General features: G+C 41.4%; 1 protein-coding gene across 1 annotated transcript in view; it reads left to right on the forward strand.

The window, feature by feature from the left end:
• The window catches only part of PPEF1 (protein phosphatase with EF-hand domain 1), a 149,607-nt gene that overhangs the window by 35,508 nt on the left and 89,076 nt on the right, over positions 1–25,023 (forward strand). The window contains exons 6-7 of the mRNA XM_050776640.1: positions 19,426–19,553; positions 23,013–23,073. Coding sequence (XP_050632597.1) covers positions 19,426–19,553; positions 23,013–23,073 — 189 coding nt within the window. The remainder of the gene's footprint in view (positions 1–19,425; positions 19,554–23,012; positions 23,074–25,023) is intronic.

A 25,023-nucleotide genomic window follows, 5' to 3' on the forward strand; every position in this document is an offset into this window, starting at 1 on the left:
TGAGAAATTACCTAATGAGTATAATGTATGTGACTTGGGTAATGGTTACACTAAAGGCCCAGACTTCATTATACATGTAACAAAATTGCACTCATACCCCCTAAATTATATGTATTTTTAAAGACCAAAAAAACAGTTTTGTAGTTTTAGCTCTTACATTTAGGCATTTGAACCATTTTGAGTTGCTGGTTTTCACATATGGTGTGAGGTAGGAGTACAAATTCATTTTTTTGCATGTGGATATCCAGTCGTCTCAGCACCATTTGTTGAAAAGATTGTTCTTTCCCCATTGAATCCTCTTAGCACCTTTGTCAAAAATCAACTGACCATAAATGTTGTTTATTTCTGGGCTCTCAATTCTATTCCAATGGTCTGTATGTCTTTCTTATGCTAGTACCAGTGTCTGGATTACTATAGCTTTTTTTTTTTTTTTTTTTTTTTTTTTTGAGATGGAGTCTTACTCTTGTCGCCCAGGCTGGAGTGCAATGGCACGATCTCAGCTCACTGCAACCTCTGCCTCCCAGGTTCAAGTGATTCTCCTGCCTCAGCCTCCGGGGTAGCTGGGATTACAGGCACAAACCACCACACCTGGCTAATTTTTGTATTTTTGATAGAGATGTGGTTTCACCATGTTGACCAGGCTGGTCTTGAACTCCTGACCTCATGATCCGCCCACCTTGGCCTCCCAAAGTGCTGGGTTTACGGGTGTGAGCCACTGCGCCAGGCCTACTAAATTTTTTTTTAAATAAAGTTTTGAAATTGGGAAGTATGAATCCTTCAACTTTGTTTCTCTTTTTCAAGATTATTTTGGCTATTCTGGGTCCCTTACATATCCATATGAATTTTAGAATCAATGTGTCAATGTCTCAAGCCAAGTGGAATGTTGACAGGGGTTGTGTTGAATCTGTAGATCAGTTTGGGGAGTATTGCTATCTTAACAATTAAATAATCTGATCCTTGAACATGGGGTGTCTTTCCATCTATTTAGATCTTTAATTTCTTTCACCACTGTCTTGTAGTGTTCAGAGTATAAGTTTTACACTTTTTTTGTTAAATTTAACCTAGGTTTTTTATTCTTTTTGATATTATACATGGATTTTTATTAATTTCATTTTTGGATTGTTTATTGTAAATGTTTAAAAACTGATTTTTGTATATTGGTCTTGTATACTTTGCTGAACTCATTTATTAGCTTTAATAGGTTTTTAGTGGATATTTTAGGAATTTTTATTTACAAATCAGGTCATCTGCAAATGTAGTTTTACTTGTTTCTTTCCAATGCCTTTTGTTTCGTTTTCTTGCCTCCACTACAATGTCAAATAGAAATGCAAGACTAGCCATCCTTGTCTTGTTCCTGATCTTAAGGAAGAAGCATTCAGTCTTTCACCAGTAAGTCTTATATCGGCTGTGTCTTTTTCGTAGATGCTCTTTCTCAGGTTGAGAAAACACACTCCTATTCCTAGTTTATTGATTTTTTATTATTACAAAGTGGTGTTTAATTTCGTCAAATGCTTTCTCTGCATGTATTGAGATGATCATGTGGTTTTTGTCCTTTATTTTATTATATGGCATATAATGTTAATTAAATGGCATATTATGTTAATTGATGTTAAACCAACTTCGCATTCCTAGGATAAATCCCCTTGGTCATGGTGTATAATACTTTTCATGTGTTGCTGAATTCAGTTTGTTGGTATTTTGTAGAATAATTTTGCATCTATATTCATAAGAGATATTGATCTATAGTTTTCTTGTGATATCTTTGTCTGATTTAACTGTCAGGGTAATATTGGCCTCATAGAATGAGTTGGAAAATGTTCCTTTCTCCTCCATTTTTTGGAAGAGTTTATGAAGAATTGGTATTAATTCTTTAATATTTGGTAGAATTCATCAGTGAAGCTATCTGGGCATGAGATTTTCTTTGTGTGTAGTTTTTTTGATTACTTATTCTGTCTCTTGTTATATGACTATTTAGATTTTCTATTCCTTCTTGAATCATTTGTGGTAGTTCTAGGAATTTGTCCATTTCATCTACGTTATCTAATTTGGTAACATATACTTGTTCAGAGTATTCCCTTAAGATTCTTTTTTTTTTTTTTTTTTTTTTTTTTTTTTAATGGCTCCACTGCTCCTTATGGAGCAGGGCAAACCCGTATGGAGTGCATCCAGAATAGCCATTTAAAATTCTTTTTCTTCTTTTATCTCTTGTTGGATATGCCAATCAAGGTTTATTATGAGTTCATAATAACAAATCTGCTGAAAGCTGATGCAATGATGTTTACTTACATTTTTTCATAGGCAAACATTGTATGCATAAAATTTTCTCTCATTCAGAAATTTGGAAAAAATACAGAAAAGCAGTTGGAAATAATGAATACTCCCTCATCATTCCACTACCCAGAGATAATGACAACATTCTGATAATTTCCTTCAACGTATTTTTTGTATAGTATAGATTTCTGATCATCCTAAATGTTAGTTTTTTGTAGCCTCACTTTTAGCACTAAAATGTTATGTAAACATCTCTCAAGTTGTTATGAATGCTTTGCAAATATCATTTTAGTCATTGCTAAATATTTTATTTGGTGAATAGGCCATAATATGCGTAATTATTCTTCAAATATTGGACCTTTTAATACTAATATAAATAACACTTTGAAGAATTTCTTTGTGCAAAGCCTTTTCCTTATTTTGGATTATTTCTATATTCTGGTGATTAGATATGAAATTACCATGTCAAGGGCTATAAATATTTTGAAAGCTCTTGATAGAAAATGACAGATATTATTTCCTGATTACTAACCATATTCCAAAGAGTGTTCGACATCATCTACATATATTTTATTTAATCCTTGTAATAAGCCTGAATAAAGGGTTATTATTCTTGTTTGTATAGTGGAAGCAGCTCATGCTCAGTGTGGTAAGTACTTGGTGAGTTTTTTTTTTTTTTTTTTTTTGAGACTGAGTCTCACTCTGTCGCCTGGGCTGGAGTGCAGTGGCGTGATCTCAGCTCACTGCAACCTCCACCTCCCAGGTTCAAGTGATTCTCCTGCCTCAGCCTCCTGAGTAGCTGGGATTACAGGCGCCCACCACTACGCCCAGCTAATTTTTTGTATTTTTAGTAGAGACAAAGTTTCACCATGTTGGCCAGGCTGGTCTTGAACTCCTGACCTCGTGATTCGCTCACCTCAGCCTCCCAAAGTGCTGGGATTACAGGCGTGAGCCACCACGCCCGGCCTACTTGGTAAGTTTATGCAGCTTACAGCTGGTAGAGTTGGGGTTTGAATTCAAGGAGTTTTGACGACAAAGTATTTTTTGCTGTCACCCATCACACCATTTTATGCCACCTCTGAATGTTGCTGCTTCAGAAGCTAGCTTTAATTAAATTTACTTGTATACAGTACCTTGTATTTGCATAGTGCTTTTCAAGTTGGCTAGGCCCTGTAACATACGTTTGATCCTCACAGCCTTTTGAAGGGTTGTTCTCAGTTTGCAGAAAAGGAAATGAGCTTTGAAAGGCAAAGTGATTTCCTCAAGGGAACACAGCAAGTCACAGAGCCAAGGCTCGTGCTTGATTCCTGTTTCCACTGGTCTGACTAGTGTTAAGGGTTTTTTGTCCTGCTAGGTCATTCCACCTGACCACAGTACTCTGCCTCTGGAGTATCATGGCAGTTTGAGAAAGCGTAACCTACATGTAAAATCAAGGCTATTCCCTTTCTTGTGCTCTATCCCCCTTCCATGTAGAGAAGTAGCATTGGGCCAGGCTCAGTGACTCACGCCTGTAATCCCAGCACTTTGGGAGGCGGGCGAATCACTTGAGCCCAGGAGTGTGAGGTTACAGTGAGCTATGATTATGCCACTGCACTCCAGCCAGGACCACCACCGAGTGAGACCCTGACCCTTAAAAAAAAAGACCAGGCACGGTGGCTCGCACCTGTAATCCCAGCACTTTGAGAGGCTGAGGTGGGTGGATCACTTGAGGTCAGGAGTTCAAGACCAGCCGGGCCAACATGGTGAGACCCTGTCTCTACTAAAAAATACAAAAATTAGCCAGGCATGATGGCGCATGCCTATAATCCCAGTTACTTGGGAGGCTGAGGCAGGAGAATTGCCAGAACCTGGGAGGCAGATAGGTTGCAGTGAGCCAAGATCGTGCCACTGCACTCCAGCCTGGGCAACAGAGTGAAACTCCATCTCAAAAAAAAAAAAAAAAAAAAGTAACATCAATTTTATATTGTCATTGTTATTTTAGTTCTTTTGTGATATGTAACAGGTAAGAGAGTACTAATAATAGCTATCATTTATTGAGTGCCTACTATTCTCATTATTTCTCACCAAAACTCTCAGAGAAAGTTTTGATTAGTCTCCCTCGTTTTATAAATGAGGAAAGTGAGACTTAACTGCCCCAAGTTACACACTCATGGGTGGCAGAGCCTGAATTGGAACCAGATCTGGCAGATTCCAAAGTTCATGGCCCTTCTGATATGCTACCCTGACTTGGAGAATTGGAATTTATCCACATAACAGAAATTAAACATTGCAATTTCATTCTCCTGAATTTCACTTGACACTTAAAATTTTATGTTAATGGCGTTTCAATTAATAATCTATTGCCTTTTTGCTCCCATGGAGCACTTTGGAAACACTGATATATTTTATTTCTTCCCTTGAGACCACTTAGAAATGTATTTATTCAATTTCTGTAAGTGCTAAGAGGCTGACAAAGACAATCGTGCTTTTTTGGCTTTGTGGTTTGATGCTTAAGCTGTGACAAATAGAAGTTTCTCTAATGGAAATCGTTGCTTTCGAAAGTACTCATTCTTTATTTTATATGGAAAAAAACTTTAAAAATACTAAATAGCAAACTAAATATTTCTTTAATTCTTGGTAAAACATCTAGTTAATTTAGCTGGTTAAAAATCGACCAATCAAGCCATTCACAGCTGCTTGAGAGCCCCCCTCCCGGCTCTCCATCCATCCCCACCTCCTTACTCCCAGTTTGAAGTCCTTTACTGTGATGTATATTTCAGTTTGAGATCTTCATGGAAAAATAACAAATGAAAATCTTTCATCTTTGGTGTTCCCTAAAGAATTTTCTCCAAGTTTAGAGAGCCTCTTGCCATTCTTCTTGCTATTGTTTGTCAGAGGGTTCTGGGTTATTGTAGCCATCAAGCAGTCTTTTTTTTTTTTTTTTAATTTATTTATTATTATTATACTTTAAGTTGTAGGGTACATGTGCATAACGTGCAGGTTTGTTACATATGTATACTTGTGCCTTGTTGCTGTGCTGCACCCATCAACTCGTCATTTACATCAGGTATAACTCCCAATGCAATCCCTCCCCCCTCCCCCCTCCCCATGATAGGCCCCGGTGTGTGATGTTCCCCTTCCTGAGTCCGAGTGATCTCATTGTTCAGTTCCCACCTATGAGTGAGAACATGCGGTGTTTGGTTTTCTGTTCTTGTGATAGTTTGCTAAGAATGATGGTTTCCAGCTGCATCCATGTCCCTACAAAGGACACAAACTCATCCTTTTTGATGGCTGCATAGTATTCCATGGTGTATATGTGCCACATTTTCTTAATCCAATCTGTCACTGATGGACATTTGGGTTGATTCCAAGTCTTTGCTATTGTGAATAGTGCCGCAATAAACATACGTGTGCATGTGTCTTTATAGCAGCATAATTTATAATCCTTTGGGTATATACCCAGTAATGGGATGGCTGGGTCATATGGTACATCTAGTTCTAGCTCCTTGAGGAATCGCCATACTGTTTTCCATAATGGTTGAACTAGTTTACAATCCCACCAACAGTGTAAAAGTGTTCCTATTTGATTCCCTATTTAATAAATGGTGCTGGGAAAATTGGCTAGCCGTAAGTAGAAAGCTGAAACTGGATCCTTTCCTTACTCCTTATACGAAAATTAATTCAAGATGGATTAAAGACTTAAATGTTAGACCTAATACCATAAAAAATCCTAGAGGAAAACCTAGGTAGTACCATTCAGGACATAGGCATGGGCAAAGACTTCATGTCTAAAACACCAAAAGCAACAGCAGCAAAAGCCAAAATTGACAAATGGGATCTCATTAAACTAAAGAGCCATCAAGCAGTCTTTACTGGCACGGAAGGGTGTATTGAAAATCCCTGTGAACTCGGACCGCCCTCATTTTCCTCCTCAATGAACTGCAGACAGAGAAGCTGCTCTTTCGAGTCCATTGTCCCTCCATGACTATCCGTATGCTCTGTAGCTGTGGGAGGAGTAGGTAGGGGAGGGCATTGATTTTCCTTCTGCCTCTCCTGCTCATTCCCCTAGCTGTTGCCCATCAGCATCTTGACATGCTCAGTGACTTTCCTCTTTTTTTCCATTTTCCTTTTTTTTTTTTTTGCTTTGGGTGTGTGTGTGTGTATATATATATATATATATATATATTTCTCAAGCCATTTTGTTTTGCTTTTGTTTTCCTCCCCAAATATTTTTGAAAATTGCAAACCTGCAGAGAAGATGAAAGAATAGTATATAAACACCCGTTTGAAATAATTTGAAAATAAGCTGTAGACATGGAATTAACCTGTATGTACTTCAGCATGCATCTCCTAAGAGAGGGATATTCTCTTTTATGACTATAATACTAGATCATCCTGAAGAAATTTAACATTGATAGCGTAACGTTATCTAACACGTAGTCCATATTCAGAATTTCCCAGTTGTCCAAAATTGCCCTTTGCAACTGTTCTTTCCTACCCTTTAAAATAAGCCTTCTCTGGCCCTCTTGTCCCCTCCAGTTCCTCTCGTCTCTCTCCTCCCCTTCAAACTCGCTCCTTAAGGGGGCATTTGTACCGCTGTCTCCTACCTCCTCATTGATCCCAGCCCAGGGAAGATGATCTGACAGGTTCTTGAATGACCTCGAAGTCCAATGGAGCATTTTCAGTGCTCCATTTTCTCACTTCCTGGCAGTCTTTGGCACTCCTGCCCACTCCCTTCTTACCACTCATTGCCCTTGTCTTCAGGGGCAACACATTCTCCTCGTTTTTCTTTTAGGTCTCTGCATGAACTATTTATGTGGACTCACTTTCTCCTGGCTTTTAAATGTTGAGGCTCCTCTGGGTTCTCCCTTGGCTCTCTGATCTTGTCACTCTAACACTCTCCTTGGATGCTTTATCTACTCTATGGCTTTGACATCAGTGTGTCAAGACTCCAAATCTTTATTTTCAGCCCACATTATATGCTCTAATCCCTGTTTTATTGGGAATCATTTTTAAAAAGTACTTTTCTTTGTAAAAGAAGACCATTTTCTTCATCTGAAATCATGATTCCTCTCACTAACAATTCTTAGGTAATAGTCACCGTTTGATATGATAATGTGTTGGCCCAGAGGTTTGTATAGGATTGGTGCTACAAACACGTTTAATGCCTGTGTGAAGCAGACAAAACAAACCCATCCTAACAACCTTTTTATTCTTTACACCAATTAAATACATCTTTATCTTTTTATTTGCTGTGTGATTAATTTACCTTTGCTTTAAAAATTTCAAGTATTTTGAGACTCTAGTAGGGGCTATTTAGATACCATTTTAGAATCGTGAACCTTTAGAAGGCAAAAAGGTCAGGTGTAGTAGCCATGTCTGTAATCCCAGCACTTTGGGAGGCTGAGGCAGGAGGATCACTTGAGGCTAGGAGTTTGAAACCAGCCTGGGCAACATATCAAGACCCCGTCTCTACCAAAGGGGGAAAAAAATAGCTAGACATGGTGGCTCGCACCTGTAGTCCCAGCTACATAGGAGGCTGAGGCAGGAGGATCGCTTGAGCCCAGGAGGTGGAGGCTGCAGTGAACCATGATTGTACCACTGCACTCCAGCCTGGGCAACAGAGCAAGACGTTGTCTCAAAAAAGAAAAAACAAACACACACCCACAACACACACACAACACAACACAAAACCCAAAGAGAGCAGAACCACCTCTTTGTTTAAATGATTTTTACTGGCTTCCAGCTTTACTAGGAAATTCACAAAGAAGCCAGCTTTCTAGTTGGGTCATGTTAATTGTTAGAAAATCTTGTTACAGAGAGACCTATTTCAACTAAGTGCAAGAAAGGACAATCCCTCAGCCCCAATTGCCAGTTATTTCCCATATTCAGAACACTTTTCTTATATGATTATGGCTTTATATTTCATTAGCTTTTAGCAACTGCAAAAGACAAAAATTTAATGCAGATCGTATTTGACCTTGGATGAATGAACGTAGCAATATAACACAGATTAGTAATTAATAACAAGGGAGACATAAAACAGAATTGCAGTCAAGATATTATTTCCTGAGTGAGGATTAAAGGTTATTATTGAATTATTGAATAGAACACATTTCCTATGACAGACTATTTTAATAATTTAAAATGATAGGAATTCTTTTATATAGCAAAATATCTTTTATATAAGAATACAATAGTTTTTAAAAATTAATATCTTCATAATAATGATTCTTTTGGAAAATTGGCAAAACATAGTATGGTAGGGAGGTAACAGTTACTTGTAAACTGTTCTCTTGGTCTGAGTCTTTTATTGAGTTGGCCTATTATTTTTGTATGGCATAGATGAAGCATCACATTTTCCTGAACTAGTGATATAGTCAAGGATTACAACTCATCTTTTTTTTTTTTCTTTTTTGACACAGGGTCTCACTCTGTCACCCAGGCTGGAGTGCAGTGGCGCCCTCAAGGCTCACTGCAGCCTCAACCGCCTAGGCTCAAGTGATCCTCCCACCTCAACCTCCCAAGTAGCTGGGACTACAGGTGTGTGCCACCACACCCGGTTAATTTTTATAGTTTTTGTAGAGATGGGGTTTCACTGCATTTCCCAGGCTGGTCTCGAACTCCTAGGCTCAAGAGATCTGCCCGCCTCGGCCTCCCAAAGTACTAGGATTTTAAAGTCATGAGCCACTGCACCTAGTCCAAGGATGACAACTCTTATGGAATCTTTCATGAGCTGGCTTTATGTCATCTTCATATTGTTCCATTGCCCTGTTGAATCAAATAGGGCTTTAAATGGGCCATTTATAAATTCTAATCCTAATAAATGTAGAAGGAATGAGTTCAAAAATCAGTGTTTTGCAACCACCATAGAAATAATTGATTTAACAAAAATCATCAATGGATATTTTGGAGAACAGAATATATACACAGCCTCAAAGCATGTTCCTGCAAACTTTATTAATTGTAAAGAGGAAAACACTTCCACAGTAGAGAAGTTCACATGGACACCACCTTACCCGAGTGATCCAAGTTCACATCAGTGATAATGAGACAGATGAGCACCTCCTGATGTCCTAATGCACTGAGAAAGACATACCACTTATCCTGCCAAAATACATAACCTGAATCTCATCACGAGGAAAAGAGCAGACAGATCCAGATGTTTTACAATCAACTGGCCTGTACTGTTTGAAAATTTCAGTGTCATTGAAGAGAGAGACAGAGGAATTGTTCTAGAATAAAGGAGACTGAAGAAATGACGATGGTATGTGGGGAGAGAGACTAGTTATTAACAATTATACTATCGTTACTTTTTCATACATTTGAAAATATTTCAGCCGGGCGCAGTGGCTCACGCCTGCAATCCCAGCACTTTGGGAAGCTGAGGTGGGCGGATCACCTTGAGGTCAGGAGTTCGAGACCAACCTGGCTAACATGATGAAACCCCGTCTCTACTAAAAATACAAAAATTAGCCAGGTGTGGTGGCGTGCACCTGTAATCTCAGCTACTTGGGAGACTGAGACAGGAGAATTGCTTGAACCCAGGAGGTGGAGGTTGCAGTGAGCCGAGATCTCGCCACTGCACTCCAGCCTGGGTGACAGAGTGAGGCTCCATCTCAAAAAAAAATTTTTTTTCAAAAGAAAAACATCCTAATCCTGTACATCCTGAGATAAATTTACCAAGTTTGTATTGGTGGCAGCCTAGGCTTATGTCCTTTGGTAGTACCATTTTTTAGCCCTTTCTTGTTTTTGCCATCTACCAACTTCATTCATTGAAGACTTTCCAGCCACTCTGAGCCTCATACTGGGTATCTTCACTGTACACGTGAATAAACCCCAAATGCTTTGGTGTCTGAGTTCCTTGATCTCCTGAGCCCCAGCAACTCTCTCATCTCCTCAACTTCAGCTGCTCACTCCCATTTACTGGCCCCATGGTCACCTGGAAAAGCCCCACCTCTGGAATCTTCATGATTATCATCCTATTCTCTGATTGCTTGATCTTCTTTGAAACCTCTGATCCTTAGATACTTCCCATGTGTCTCTATCTCCCAGCCTCCAGTTTTATTTAGATTTTGGGAATACAAGTGCATTTTTGTTACATGGATCTATGCGTGGTGGTGAAGTCTGAGCCAACCCTCTCTTGTCTTCCCTTTCTTCCCCATCCATCTTTCCTCCATCTTTTGTTGGCTGTCACTTGAACCAGTTAACAGATCATACACCTTAGTCATATTAGTCATATTTTAGGCAATTAAAAAATTAATATGTGAAATGTTTAATGTTCCCAAACCAATTGCTAGCAAACTTTGGCTACAATTCCTTGATGGGAAAGCCAAAGATATTAGTAACTCGTATTTTTCTACAGGGATGATTCTGATTGATTGATTGATTTTCAAGTAGCCTTTAGTATTTGTCTTCTTTGTCCAGAAGTTTCTGGTTTGAGTGTTCAGTTTTGCACATCCTATTGTGTCCTTGGATGGTTATTTTCAGCTTTTCTATGTACAGTGATAGGTGGGCTGCAGCAATGGCACTAAAAACAAGTAGATGGATGAGTTAGAGTATTTGGTCACTGGAAAGAATCTTAGAGATCACACAATCCAAAGTTCTCATTGTTTACATGAGAAACTGAGGACCGCAGAGGTTGGCTGATTTGCCTGAGGTTACATAGCTGGCAACTGGGTAAGTCAGGGCCCAAATGGAAGTATCCCAATGACAAAGTCAGAACTTATTTTTATTAACCCGTGTGGATGGGGTTGGTGGGTGGGAGAGTGAGTATATAAAATGTTGTAGAAATGACCTGTTATTCTCGCTCTTGTCTCACTGGAAGGCCAGAGGTTCCTGAGAATGACACAATTATGATCTCTTTCAGACTTCACGCTTTACTCTCTTGTTTCAGAAAAGTGTCTCCCAGGGACAAGGCCTCTGTGTTGTGGCCTTGCTCTGCAGGGCTGCCGGAGTTTGTGGCTGAGCGAGCCTCATAAGGTCTCTGCCTTGCTTGCTGCCCAAGAAGCAGGCTTTGTGTCCATCTCATGTTCACTGGGCATGTGCTTTGAGCTGATTTTCCAGCGAAGTTAGAAGTCTCACTGGGACAGCCGCACATTCTGGCAGATGGCAGATATAGAATATCTGTAAACAAAAGTAACAGTAATGAAGACTGTGGTCCTAGGCCAGAGTTCAGCCATACCCCCTTCTCATCATGCTTTGAACAGCTGAGGTTATAGATGCTTCTCCTCTTCGCTTAAAGCCTTTTGCCATTAGAGGATTCATTTTCTTTCCAGTTCATTCGAATTTATTTTAATCAGCTGTGTCACACTTGTGCCTGGGTCTCTTCTTGCCTGGATGCCAGGCCCCTTAAAGGTACATTAAATATTCGCTTATCCTGCTGCTTCCTCAGGAGGCCTCTGCCAGAAGAATTTCAAAAGCAGAGAGTCTTTAAATACCTTATCATTCTGAATATGAAATGTCTTGTTTGAAGAACTATCTGTCAAATAAACTCCTATTTAAAAACCAAAACCAAACCAAACATAAAGACTCTACCAGCCAGCACAAAGAGAAATGTAAGACACAAAGTCTTAACTAAACAGTAATTTCATTCGTTCAACAAATATTTATTCCTGCTATGTTCCAGGGACTATTCCAGGCTCAGGAAATACAGCAGCTAACTCAACAGATCAAAATCCCAGCTCTTAGAGAGATTACATTCTAGTAGGAGGACATACGCAATGACAAAGAAGTAAATAGATACTATGTCTCGTGGTGATAAGTGCTATGGAGAAAAAATAAGAAAGGAGATAGGCGATCAGGGCAGGGGAGACCATGTAAGAAGGGATGGTCAGGAAAGGCCTCCTGCAAAGGTGATGTCTGAGCAAAAGCTGCAGGCTCTAACCACATGCACCCCAGCTGGCTGGGCTCTTCTTGCTCTAAGCTGTTGTGTTCTGAGATGGTAGCCTGTTTGTCCACAGTAATTTGTGAATTTTTTTTTTTTTTTTTTTTTTTTTTTTTTTTTGAGATGGAGTCTCACTCTGTCGCCCAGGCTAGAGTGCAGTGGCGTGATCTTGGCTCACTGCAACCTCCATCTCCCAGGCTCAAGCAATTGTCCTGCCTCAGCCTCCCAAGTAGCTGGGATTACAGGCGCCCACCACCACGCCTGGCTAATTTTTGTATTTTTAGTAGAGACGAGGTTTTGCCGTGTTGGCCAGGCTGGTCTCAAACTCCTGATCTCAGGTAATCCACCTGCCTTGGCCTCCCAAAGTGCTGGGATTACAGACGTGAGCCACCATACCCAGCCATAATTTGTGAAATTTCTAATGAAATATTATGTATAATTAGGAAGTCTTTGGGACTTAACTGGAATTTGTTAGCCTGGAGAGAGACAATTTTTTTAAAAGTATCTTCCATTTATTGAGTGCTTCCTATATGACAGGCAATGTGCTAAGCATTTTATATGAATCAATTAATATATTACTAATACCTATGTCAACAAATTACTAATACATTATTATGTATTATTACAACACCCTTAGAAGGTGTTCATTCATTCAATCATTCATTCAACAAATATATAATACATTTCCAGGCCTTGCCCCAGGTGCTGGGGATGCAGCAATGATAAAAATGAAATTCCTAGCTAATAGGGAAAAATGGACAATAAACCCATACACATATAAATGCAGACAATGTCAGATGCTCAATAGTGCTACAGAGAACAGTAGAACAGGTAAAGGGATAGGGAATGTGAGGTGAGGGAAGGTGAGGGAGGAGATGCTATTATATATACCATCTGATTTGTTTTTTGGTTTTTTTTTTGAGACAGAGTCTTGCTCTGTTGCCCAAGCTGGAGTGCAGTGGTACGATCTTGGCTCACTGCAACCTCTGCCTCCCAGGTTTAAGTGATTCTCATGCCTCGTGCCTCAGTCTCTGGAGTAGCTGGGATTACAGGCATGCACCACCACGCCTGGCTAATTTTTTGCATTTTTAGTAGAGACGGAGTTTCGCCATGTTCACAGGCTTGTCTCGAACTCCTGAGCTCAGGCAATCCACCCGCCTCGGCCAACCAAAGTGCTAGGATTAAAGACGTGAGCCACTGCGCCTGGCCCCATCTCATTTTTTATGGCTGATTCCAAATGCCATGTATAGCAAAATGAGGACGAGCCCAGGTTCTGAAATTACAGATATCTGGATTTGACTCTACATTCTCCCTCTGACAAGTGACATGATCCCAGACATGTTGTTTCTGAGCCCCCGTTTCCTTATCTGTAAAATAGGGATAGTGACACTTGAGAGGATTGTTGGGGGGAGGATGAAATCAAATCAAGTTGAAGTAGATGACCCACGTAAAGCACTAGGCACAATGCCTGGCACAAAGCCGTCACTCTGAATTCATTATTTGTCTTGCTTACTAACCCCCTACATGACTATTTAATTTCTTGCAAAATACCATGATAGTGATTGCCACCAGAGAAAAGAATCTATTAAAACAAAAAACCAGCTTGGCAATAGAGAAACCACCTACTGGGCACAGAAAATTGGCCAGGTAACTTATTGAATCTGTGCTGTTGCTTCTGTCTAGAAACAAAAAGAGAAGACCCTTGCTACACATACTCCTCAATACCATTTATTCATTCATTCATTCATTCTGCATGGAATCAATGTGACGGGGAAGAGAAGCCCTGTTATCTGATGAAGCAGCAGGACCAGAAGTAGATCTAAGCTGTCCAATAAGTTTAGAACTGGATGACGCAGCTCTTCAACTCTCTGGGCAGGGTGGGGGGTTTTGGGGGCCAGCAACCCCCTCGAGTAGGGTCTATCATGCCTGCGTTCTACCCTTTGCTATTTTGGAGGTTTCTTCTCCAGGGGAGGGCCCTCAGCTGGCTAGTGCTGTCCTATGGTGGATGGGGCTTAGGAATTAGGTGAGGCTTTGGAGGTCTGATGTTGGCATGCCCAACCTTGCTGGGCTCCTTCCCTCTCCTGGAGAGGTTTCTGCGGGAAATGTATGCCCAAGGGACAACAGCAGGATGTGGATCAAAGTCCGCTTTATCAGCTGCTGCACAAGTACCCCAGATCTCAACGTAGAACTCTAATGACGGCATGAGTTGGAGCCTGCAGGAAGTTGGAGGCTTGAGGTCTTAGCAGGACCTGTTTTTCCCGCCCCTCCAAGACGAGCTCATCAGGCAGGGTCTAGTCAGGAGGCAGAAACCACAGAGTGATTTGAACAGAGAGAATTGAATGTAAAGAATTATACCAAATGCAGGGAAGTTACCACCCTAAAGCTGAGAGAACAAAGCGAAAAGAGTGCAATTATTCCAACTGAGAAACTTGCAGGAGGGTCCCACAGAACTGAAGCTCAGACCTCTGAGAAGTGGTACACTCAGTCAGTGCTACCATGAGACTGGCTTTGCAAGTGCTGGATGAACTGCAAACTGGATCCTTCACTGTTACCTGGGGTGAAGAGCAGTTGCTAGGTTACACTATCAGGAACAGGAAGCAGACAGGAAGGAGTGTGTCCCTTGTTCCTCCTCCAGCCTTGCAGTCTGCCTTTCCCACCCCTATTGGCAGAGCCTCACAGGGGGCAACTGACAAAGCTGAAATGGGGTCTGCAAAGTCCCAGCCTCAGCATCACTGTGCTGACTAGGGAAGGGTGGATTTAGAGTTGAGACCTGACAGCTTAATAAGTGGCATGTGTGCTCAGGTAGAGGAGTATGAACAAAGATGGCTGCTTCCCAGGCTGGGGTGGGGTGGGGCAGTTCTGCTTCCTGACTTTGGGGTAGAAGAGGAAGTAGAAGACAGAGGGGACTGTAGGTGTTTATAAACCTGCTATGCCACAGTTTACACCCCTCCCCCCAGTGGAACCCAAAGAACGTATTGTGTGCTATATACAAAACAGCAGCTCCTCCCTTGGAGAGTGGGGTGGGGATGGAAGCCAGGCAGAGATGGGAGGGGACCTAGCTTGCCTCTTTCCCCGCGTCAGGGAGGAGTAGAAGTGGCAGTAGATGTCAGGTGTCCAGCTAGTGCCAGTCACTTAGTAGGCATTCAAGAAATGGTACTGGCCAGGCGCAGTGGCTCACGCCTGTAATCTCAGCACTTTGGGAAGCTGAGGTGGGTGGATCATGAGGTCAGGAGTTCAAGACCAGCCTGGCCAACATGGTGAAACCCCATCTCTACAAAAAAATACAAAAATTAGCTGGGCGTCGTGGCGGGCGCCTGTAGTCCCAGCTACTGAGGAGGCTGAGGCAGAGAATTGCTTGAATCCGGGAGGCGGAGGTTGCAGTGAGCCGAGATTGTGGCTCTGCACTCCAGCCTGGGCTACAGACAAGACTCTGTCTCAAAAAAAAAAAAAAATAGTGGCCATTATTATTCAAAGGAAGGAAAGGTGCACATAGGTTAGGGAATGAAGTAACTGACTAGAGTGGAGAGAGCCAGAGGACCTGAGTTCATACTAGGTAAGTGACTTGGAGCAAGAGACTTGCCTTTCTGAACTCAAAATTTCCTTATGTGTAACATGGAGATGATGATGCTTGTGGGGACCAAATGTGTTGTAATAGACCCTTAACATATGATATCTTGTTCTATTAATTAGAGAAATAATAATAAGCTCAGTTATTTCTTTCTTTTTTTTTTTTTAATCGAAATGGAGTCTTGCTCTGTCTCCCAGGCTGGAGTGCAGTGGCGGCAATCTTGGCTCACTGCAACCTCTGTCTCCTAGGTTCAAGTGATCCTCCCACCTCAGCCTCCCAAGTAGCTGGGATTACAAGCATGCACCACCATGCCCGGCTAATTTTTGTATTTTTAGTAAACATGGGGTTTCACCATGTTAGCCAGGCTGGTCTCGAACTCCTGACCTCAAGTGATCTGCCCGCCTCGGCCTCCCAAGGTGTTGGGATTACAGGCGTGAGCCACCACGCCCGGCCAAACTTGTTTATTTGTTATTGATATTGCTGATACCAAATAGAAGAGATTTCACTGATCATTTATTCCACAACATCACTGTGCAGATGAAGAAGCAGAGGCACAGAAAGGATCAATAGCTCTATGGAGGTTAAGAGCTTGGGCTATGGAGTCAGTCAGACCAGGGTTCGAATCCTCACTGTCCATTTCCACTTACCAGCTAAGTGAGCTTTAGTGAGTTCCTCAGTCTCTGTCAGCTTCACAGTGTCGTGAGGACTGCAGGACTAATCAATGCCTGGCCCTTTGTAAGTGCTCAGGAGGTGGCACTGGAAAGGCACCTTTGTGCTTGTAAGTATGAGAACCCCTGAGGCCAGAGGGTGATTCATCATGATAGCGACTGTCCCACAGAACAGCCCTTTTAGGTGACCCTAGACCCTCCATCATGGTATTGTGAGAATACTTGAGATTTCAGCCATGCCACTACCAATTATTTGCTTTGCAAGGTTGAACTTGTGTGTAGGGAAAATCTTTCTCCCCTAACTGTTTTTTTTTCTCCACTCTCACACCACAACAATCGTCAACACAGAAGACTTTTGTGACCAAATGTGTGGGGACTTTTCTCCACACAACAAGCAGCAGATACCAGCTGGGTGTCGTCTGATTCAGATTCTGACATTACCTACCCAGATATAGTGTCAGATCCCACAGGTTGAGGGCTCAGTCCCCAAAACTGCCTACCCACCCCATCCCAACACCAATTGCAAGTCCAGGCCTCCAGAACTTCTGAGCGACCAGCTTCAAGTTGGGAGTTCCCATGACCCCCCTTTGGGTGCCATTTTTTTACTAAAGCAGCTCACAAAACTCTGAGAAACACTGCCTTACATTTACTGGTTTATTATAAAGGATATCACAAAGGAAACAGATAAAGAGATGCATAGGGCGAGGCGGGGGGAAGGGGCAGGCCACCCTCCCAGAACCTCCACGTGTTCAGCTATCGGAAGCTCACGGAACCTGGTTCTCTTGGGTTTTTATGAAAGCTTCAAGACAACAGCATTTCTTCCCCTAGGGCATAGGGTCTTAAGCCCATAATCAGAAAGTCAGGGGAAAATTAGAGCTTTGGGGCAGGTGAAAGGAGGACAGGAGAAGGTCAGAGGCTGCCCCTGAGGCCTAACATACCCGACATCATAACAAAAGACTGTATCAGGGCCATGGATGAAAACCTCCCTCTCTCTCTCTCTCTATATATATATGTATGTATATATGTATGTATATATATGTATGTACACGTGTGTGTGTGTGTGTGAGTGTGTGTGTGTGTGTGTGTATATATATATCTTAGTTTATTTTCATGCTGCTGATAAAGACATAACCCAGACTGGGTAATTTATAAAGAAAAAGAGGTTTAATGGACTCACAGTTCCACATGGCTGGGGAGGCCTCACAATCATGGCAGAAGACGAAGGAAGAGCAAAGAGACATCTTACACGGTGGCAGGCAAGAGTGCGAGTGCAGGGGAACTCCCCTTTATCAAACCATCAGATCTCGTGAGACTGACTATCACGAGAACAGCACGGGAAAGACCCACCCCCATGATTCAATTACCTCCCACTGGGTCCCTCCTGCAACACGTGGGAATTATGGGTCTACAATTCAAGATGAGATTTGGGTGGGGACACAGCCAAATCCTATGTATATTATAACACCACAACATGTCACTCTATTTCTTCTTCCTGTGGTTTTTCCCTATAAAGCTCATGATACGTGACATTGGGTCTATTTCCTGGGGTTTTCTGGAACCTGAATAATGGAAAGAGTCCCTGGAACCCAAGAGACTTGGGGAAGCTGTTAACCTGTCAGATGACCAGGTCCCAGGATATTCTGTGTACTGCAGCAGTACTAAACCAGAGGATGCTGGACCGGGGACTGGATCCCTGCTTTCAGAACTCAAATCGTTCCTGTTATAGTCAACTCTTATTTTTTATGCACCAACTGGGAAAAATGATAGCATGAATAAAAGGAGCCAGCTGGTGTTGATTGCTCTTCACTCTAAAACTCGAGGAGGCATAAGAGACTGTATTTTAAATCTCATCTCTTACCTGATTTCTTTCTTCAATATGATGAAACTACAAAATGGCTCAAAGGCTACCTTCCCCAGAAGAGAGACAGTCTGCCTGGATAGTCCACAAACAAGACAATACTTCCAGTTGCCATTTACTTAGCATGTGCTTTTTACCAGGCATTGGGCTAAACTTTTCCCCTTGTAACATCTCATTTCATCCTCATAGAAACTCTATGGGGGGGGTGGGGTGTGTTTTTTTATCCACCTGCATTTTATCAATCGAATCTCAGGTGCAGAAGGTGGTGTGAATCATACTTCTCCATCAGCTCATTGAACATTATCATCATTGGTCTGTGCAAGACCCCTTATTATGTTAATTAGTTTATTCCCTTCTATTCGTGTATCCCACGCACATTCACCCCCCATAAATAACCGGTCCATCATGTGTTGTGTGCATCTTTCCCTTTGTATATGTTCTTATGAAATGTGGTTTTGTGTGTATCTATATAGTTTTATTGATTAAAGTAGTATTTCTTTCTGTCTCTAACTTTTTAATAACCATTCTAAATGGAAGTACTATGTTTTTAAGACCTACTGAATAGGTTATTGTGGGTTTGTTTAATCTATTGCTTCCAGTTGTGTTGTGCTACTCCATGGTGTGCACCCACCACAGGTACAGATTCTCTTTCCTAGTGATAGGCAGCCAGGCCTATTTGTATCAAACTTCCTGTTGCCACAAAGAAGCAATTGCATCCCCATATGTCTCCTTGATGGACTATGTGAGAATTGCTTTGGGGTACATAGTGAAGAATGGAATTGCTACTTCATAGGGTATACACAGATTCATAGATTTACTATGCTTATGCCATGTCAAAGGTAGGCACTGTTATTATTCCCATTTTACAGATGAGGAAACTGAGGTTTTGAGAGTTTTAATAACTTACCCAAAGTCACATAGATGGTAATTAGAGAGCTAGGATTCAAGTTCAGGCAGTCTTACTCCAAAACTTCTGTTCCTAATGGCTGTGCCATCATTATTCTCTGAGCGTTTGAGACATGAGGACATTTTATAAAAAACATAAAAGTCAATCTCATTGTTTGGTGTTTTAATAGTCTTAGAACCTAGGAATCCAGGTGGACTGCTTCCCCCCCCACCCCCCGAAGCACCTACTTCTCCCAACAGGTGCATAGTAACTGTTTTTCTCTGACTTTCATATTCTGTGGGTCTGCAGCGCTGAAAGCTGCGTTGATCATCCAGAACTGGTACCGAGGTTACAAAGCTCGACTGAAGGCCAGACAACACTATGCCCTCACCATCTTCCAGTCCATCGAATATGCTGATGAACAAGGCCAAATGCAGGTCTGTTTTGTAAGCTTTTCTCTTCTTTTGGTAAAATGATTCTCTTTACCCCTTGTTATTGAAAGAATGAAAGTTTGGGTCCATTTTAAGCTGAGGGACCTTGGTGAAAGGCTTTAATAGAGCACGTCATGACATTGTCTTGGAACTAGTTATTGAGAGAGCGTGTGCTTTGGGAAAAGGATGGTGTTTTTCAGTTTTGAAGTTCACATTTTTAAGAGGGCTGCCCAATGTCTGGTTAACTAATAAAAATAGTCTTATTCTATTTTGGGGCAGATGCCTTAATAGGAAATAAAGTTGTCATTTTATAAAAGAAAAAATTACTTCAAGGAGTTAAAAAATGGCAGAATTTCCTAGGAGCAAACCTCTGCAAGCTCTAGAAGAAAATATACATGGGTGAGGAAGGCCTTTTTTTTTTTCTTCGAGACGGAATTTCACTCTTGTCACCCAGGCTGGGATGCAATGGCACGGTCTTGGCTCGCTGCAACCTCCGCCTCCCGGGTTCAAGTGATTCTCCTGCCTCAGCCTCCTGAATAGCTAGGATTATGGGCGCCCACCACCACACGCGGCTAATTTTTAAATTTTTAGTAGAGACGGGGTTTCATCGTGTTGGCCAGGCTGATCTCGAACTCCTGACCTCAGGTGATCCATCTGCCTTGGCCTCCCAAAGTCCTGGAATTACAGGTGTGAGCCACTGCATCTGGCCAAGGAAGGCCTTTTGAAAAAAATACATAAATCTAGTTTTAATGCTCATTAATTTTAAAAAAGTACTTTTAACAACAAAAAGATCTTAGAAAGATCTCCAATATAGTTGCTAATGAAAAAGTTAACTTGTAAAGCAATATGTAGAGTTTATCTCATTTATGTGAAAGAACATGAAACATACAGCAAAAGTCTGGAAAAAGATACACAGGAAATTGTTTACAGTAGTTAGTTCTGAGGACAGGAGTGGTATTGGTGGGTGTGGCTTGGGATGTTAAGAGGGACTTCTCATTTTTATTTGATATTATTTGTAGTTATTAGCAATCATACATCTGTGTATCACATTATAATCTTTAAAGATAAGAACATTCCAAAAAGAACTAAGTTGCTAGATTTATTTTTGGCAGCTAGAAAAATGATATACTGTGATTCATTCAGACACTCCCTTTGTCTAGATTAGGACCCTCAGCATAGGCTGTCTTTTTAAGCACTGTAGAATATAGTGATAAATATAAAGGTAGAGTGAACCCCAAATTGGTATGCTTTAGACACATTCCAGCACCAGTACATTCTTTTCTATTGATTCTTTATTGAGATGTAATTCACATACCATACAATTCACCCATTTAAAGTGTGCAATTCAATGGTTTTTAGTATATGTACAGGTTTTTAGTATTCAATGGTTTTTAGTATATGTACATCCCCCACAATCAATTTTAGGACATTTTCCTTTCCCCCTTCCTAAACTCCATACTCATTAGCAGTCATTCCCCCGTTTCCTTCCCTCAGTCCCTGGCAACCACTAATCTATTTTCTATCTCTATGTATTTGCCTATTCTGGCCATTTCATATAAATGGAATCATATACTATGTGGTCTTTGGTGTCTGGCTTCTTCTTTTTTTTTTTTTTTTTTTTGAGACAGAATCTCGCTCTGTCGCCAGAGTGCAGTGGTGCGATTTCGGCTCACTGCAACCTCTGCCTCCCAGGTTCAACCGATTCTCCTGCCTCAGCCTCCCGAGTAGCTGGGACTACAGGCACGTGCCACCACACCCAGCTAATTTTTGCATTTTCGGTCTCCCAGAGTGCTAGGATTACAGGCGTGAGCCACTGCGCCTGACACAGCTTCTTTTACTTAGCATAATGCTTTCAAAGTTCACCCATGTTGTAGCATGTATCAGGACTTCATTCCTTTTTTAGTTAATATTACTCATTCTGAAGAATATTCCATTGCATAGATGGACCACATTTGGTCATCTATTCCTCAGGTGATGGATCATTTGGGTTGGTTCCACCTTTTGGCTATTATGAATAATGCTGCTGTGAATATTTGTATGCAAGTTTTTGTGTGAACATATGTTTTCAGTTCTCTTGGGTATAGACCTGTGAGTGGAATTGCTGTGTCATGTAGTAACTTGGCGCTTAACTTTTTGAGGAGCTGCTAAACTGTGTTCCAAAGCAGCTCCATCGTTTTACCTTCCCACAAGCAGTGGTTGAGGGCTCCAGTTTCTTCACATCTTTGCAAACACTTGTTATTATCTCTTTTTGATTATAGCTATCGTAGTGGGTGTGAAGTGATGTCTCATTGTGGTTTCTATTGACTGTTAATTGACAAACCCATCATCAACAGCATTAAAATCATACATTTTGATAACTGTATGGAAAGTCTTCCTTCTTTTAATTCCCAACTCCCAGATCTACTCCCAGATTGATAAAGTGTTTACTTTTCATGAGAGGCAGGGCTTGAAAAAGAAATTATTTGTGCTGTACAAACGCAGGTCTTTGCAGATACCTGGTGGCCATAGAGCCAGTACCCCGATTACGGCTGGAATGCTGGTGAAGTTCCACCTTTCCCTCCCTTTCTTTCCAAAATATATTTGATATTTAAGAATATTCCTTAACTCTTAATTTCACCACCAAAAAGAAAAGAGATCATGACCGGGCGCAGTGGCTCACACCTGTAATCCTAGCACTCTGGGAGGCCGAGGCAGGTGGATCACCTGAGGTCGGGAGTTCGAGACAGCCTGGCCAACATGGTGAAACCCTGTCTCTACTAAAAATATAAAAACATTAGCTGGACATGGTGGCGGGCACCTGTAATCCCAGCTACTTGGGAGACTGAGGCAGGAGAATCACTTGATCCGGGGAGGCGGAGGTTGCAGTGAGCCGAAATCATGCCATTGCACTCCAGCCTGGGCGACAAGAGCGAAACTCCATCTTAAAGAAAAGAAAAGAAGAGATCATAATGAACACAATTTAGTAGCTGTCTTGGGTTGGATTTCCTAGAAGCAGAGGCTGAGACAGGGATTCTGGTACAAGTGACTTACTGAGGGTGTGTTTTCAGGGAAAGCCTGTAAGGGAGTGAGGAATGCAAGACAGGACAGGGGAGAAGCTAGGCCAAGATGCACTTTTTGAAGCCTGACCTCAGCCTGATCCCATCTGGAGCTGTCAAGTGTGAAATGCACTACAGTTTGTCCGTGGCAGAGGCAAGGGAGGTGGGGGACTGGGCCGTTACACCCTTGCTTCAGCCAGTGCTTGTCTCTGGGCAGCCCCACAGGAGGGGCGTCCGTGTGTTATCCTGTGTTGCTCTGGACGCAGGCAGTCCTCTGGAGGCAAGCATAGATGTGACCCTTAGCACCTGCAGCAGCTGGGATAGGAATGCGCCACGAGAGTAAGGGCACTCGGGTGGAGCACCAGCAGCATTTGCCACAGTAGTTGTTTGGGGTTCACTAATTGATTAATGTTTTTTTAATTTTGTCCAGTTATCCACCTTCTTTTCCTTCATGTTCGAAAACTACGCACATGTACATAAGGAAGAGCTAGGTAAGTAAAAAGTTCAGTCTTTTCAAAAGCGTCATTAAATATTGAACTGTCTTCATCAAGATCATAAATTCTGAAGATGGGAGAACACTAAGAAATTAAAAAGATGCCTACCTCTTTTGTTTATGTTTCACCCAACAACTGGCAACATCAGTTCAAGTGGCCTTTTTCCCTCTCTGGATGGTGTCAACTAAATCGGCCATTTAATTTTTTTCGCTTTTCCAAAAACTGAGTTAGAATTCATTCAATATTCATTTGTTGAATGCCTTCTCTGAACTACAATCTATCGGTGCACAACCGTAGCTTAGTAAAGGGAACCTTATTTTATTATTATTATTATTATTATACTTTAAGTTCTAGGGTACATGTGCACAACGTACAGGTTTGTTACACATGAATACATGTGCCATGTTGGTGTGCTGCACCCATTAACTCGTCATTTACATTAGGTATTCCTCCTAATGCTGTCCCTCCCCCCGCCCCAAACCCTATGACAGGCCCCAGTGTGTGATGTTCCCCACCCTGTGTCCAAGTGATCTCATTGTTCAATTCCCACCTATGAGTGAGAACATGCGGTATTTGGTTTACTGTCCTTGCAATAGTTTGCTCAGAATGATGGTTTCTAGCTTCATCCATGTCCCTACAAAGGACATGAACTCATCCTTTTTTATGGCTGCATAGTATTCCATTGTGTATATGTGCCACATTTTCTTAATCCAGTCTATCATTGATGGGCATTTGTGTTGGTTCCAAGTCTTTGCTATCGTGAATAGTGCTGCAGTAAACATACATGTGAGTGTGTCTTTATAGCAGCATGATTTATAATCCTTTGGGTATGTACCCAGTAATGGGATGGCTGGGCCAAATAGTATTTCTAGTTCTACATCCTTGAGGAATCGCCACACTGTTTTCCACAATGATTGAACTAGTTTACAGTCCCATCAATAGTGTAAAAGTGTTCCTATTTCTCCACATCCTCTCCAGCACCTGTTGTTTCCTGACTTTTTAATGATTGCCATTCTAACTGGCATGAGATGGTATCTCATTGTGGTTTTGATTTGCATTTCTCTGATGGCGAGTGATGATGAGCATTTTTTCATGTGTCTGTTGGCTGCATAAATGTCTTCTTTTGAGAAATGTCTGTTCATATCCTTTTCCCACTTTTTGATGGGTTGTTTGATTTTTTTCTTGTAAATTTGTTTAAGTTCTTTGTAGATTCTGGATATTAGCTGTTTGTCAGATAGGTAGATTGCAAAAATTTTCTCCCATTCTGTAGGTTGCCTGTTCACTCTGATGGTATTTTCTTTTGCTGTGCAGAAGCTCTTTAGTTTAATTAGATCCCATTTGTCAATTTTGGCTTTTGTTGTCATTGCTTTTGCTGTTTTAGTCATGAAGTCCTTGCCCATGCCTATGTCCTGAATGATATTGCCTAGGTTTTCTTCCAAGGTTTTTATGGTTTTAGGTCTAACATTTAAGTCTTTAATCCACCCGGAATTAATTTTTGTATAAGGTGTAAGGAAGGGATCCAGTTTCAGCTTTCTACGTATGGCTAGCCAGTTTTCCCAGCACCATTTATTAAATAGGGAATCCTTTCCCCATTTCTTGTTTTTGTCAGGTTTGTCAAAGATCAGATGGCTGTAGATGTGTGGTATTTTTTCTGAGGGCTCTGTTCTGTTCCATTGGTCTATATCTCTGTTTTGGTACCAGTACCATGCAGTTTTGGTTACTGAAGCCTTGCAGTATAGTTTGAAGTCAGGTAGCGTGATGCCTCCAGCTTTGTTCTTTTGGCTTAGGATTGTCTTGGCAATGTGGGCTCTTTTTTGGTTCCATATGAACTTTAAAGTAGTTTTTTCCAATTCGGTGAAGAAAGTCATTGGTAGCTTGATGGGGATGGCATTGAATCTATAAATTACCTTGGGTAGTATGGCCATTTTCATGATATTGATTCTTCCT

The sequence above is a fragment of the Macaca thibetana genome, chromosome X, assembly GCF_024542745.1.
Source record: "Macaca thibetana thibetana isolate TM-01 chromosome X, ASM2454274v1, whole genome shotgun sequence".
NCBI classification, from domain to species: Eukaryota; Metazoa; Chordata; class Mammalia; order Primates; family Cercopithecidae; genus Macaca; species Macaca thibetana.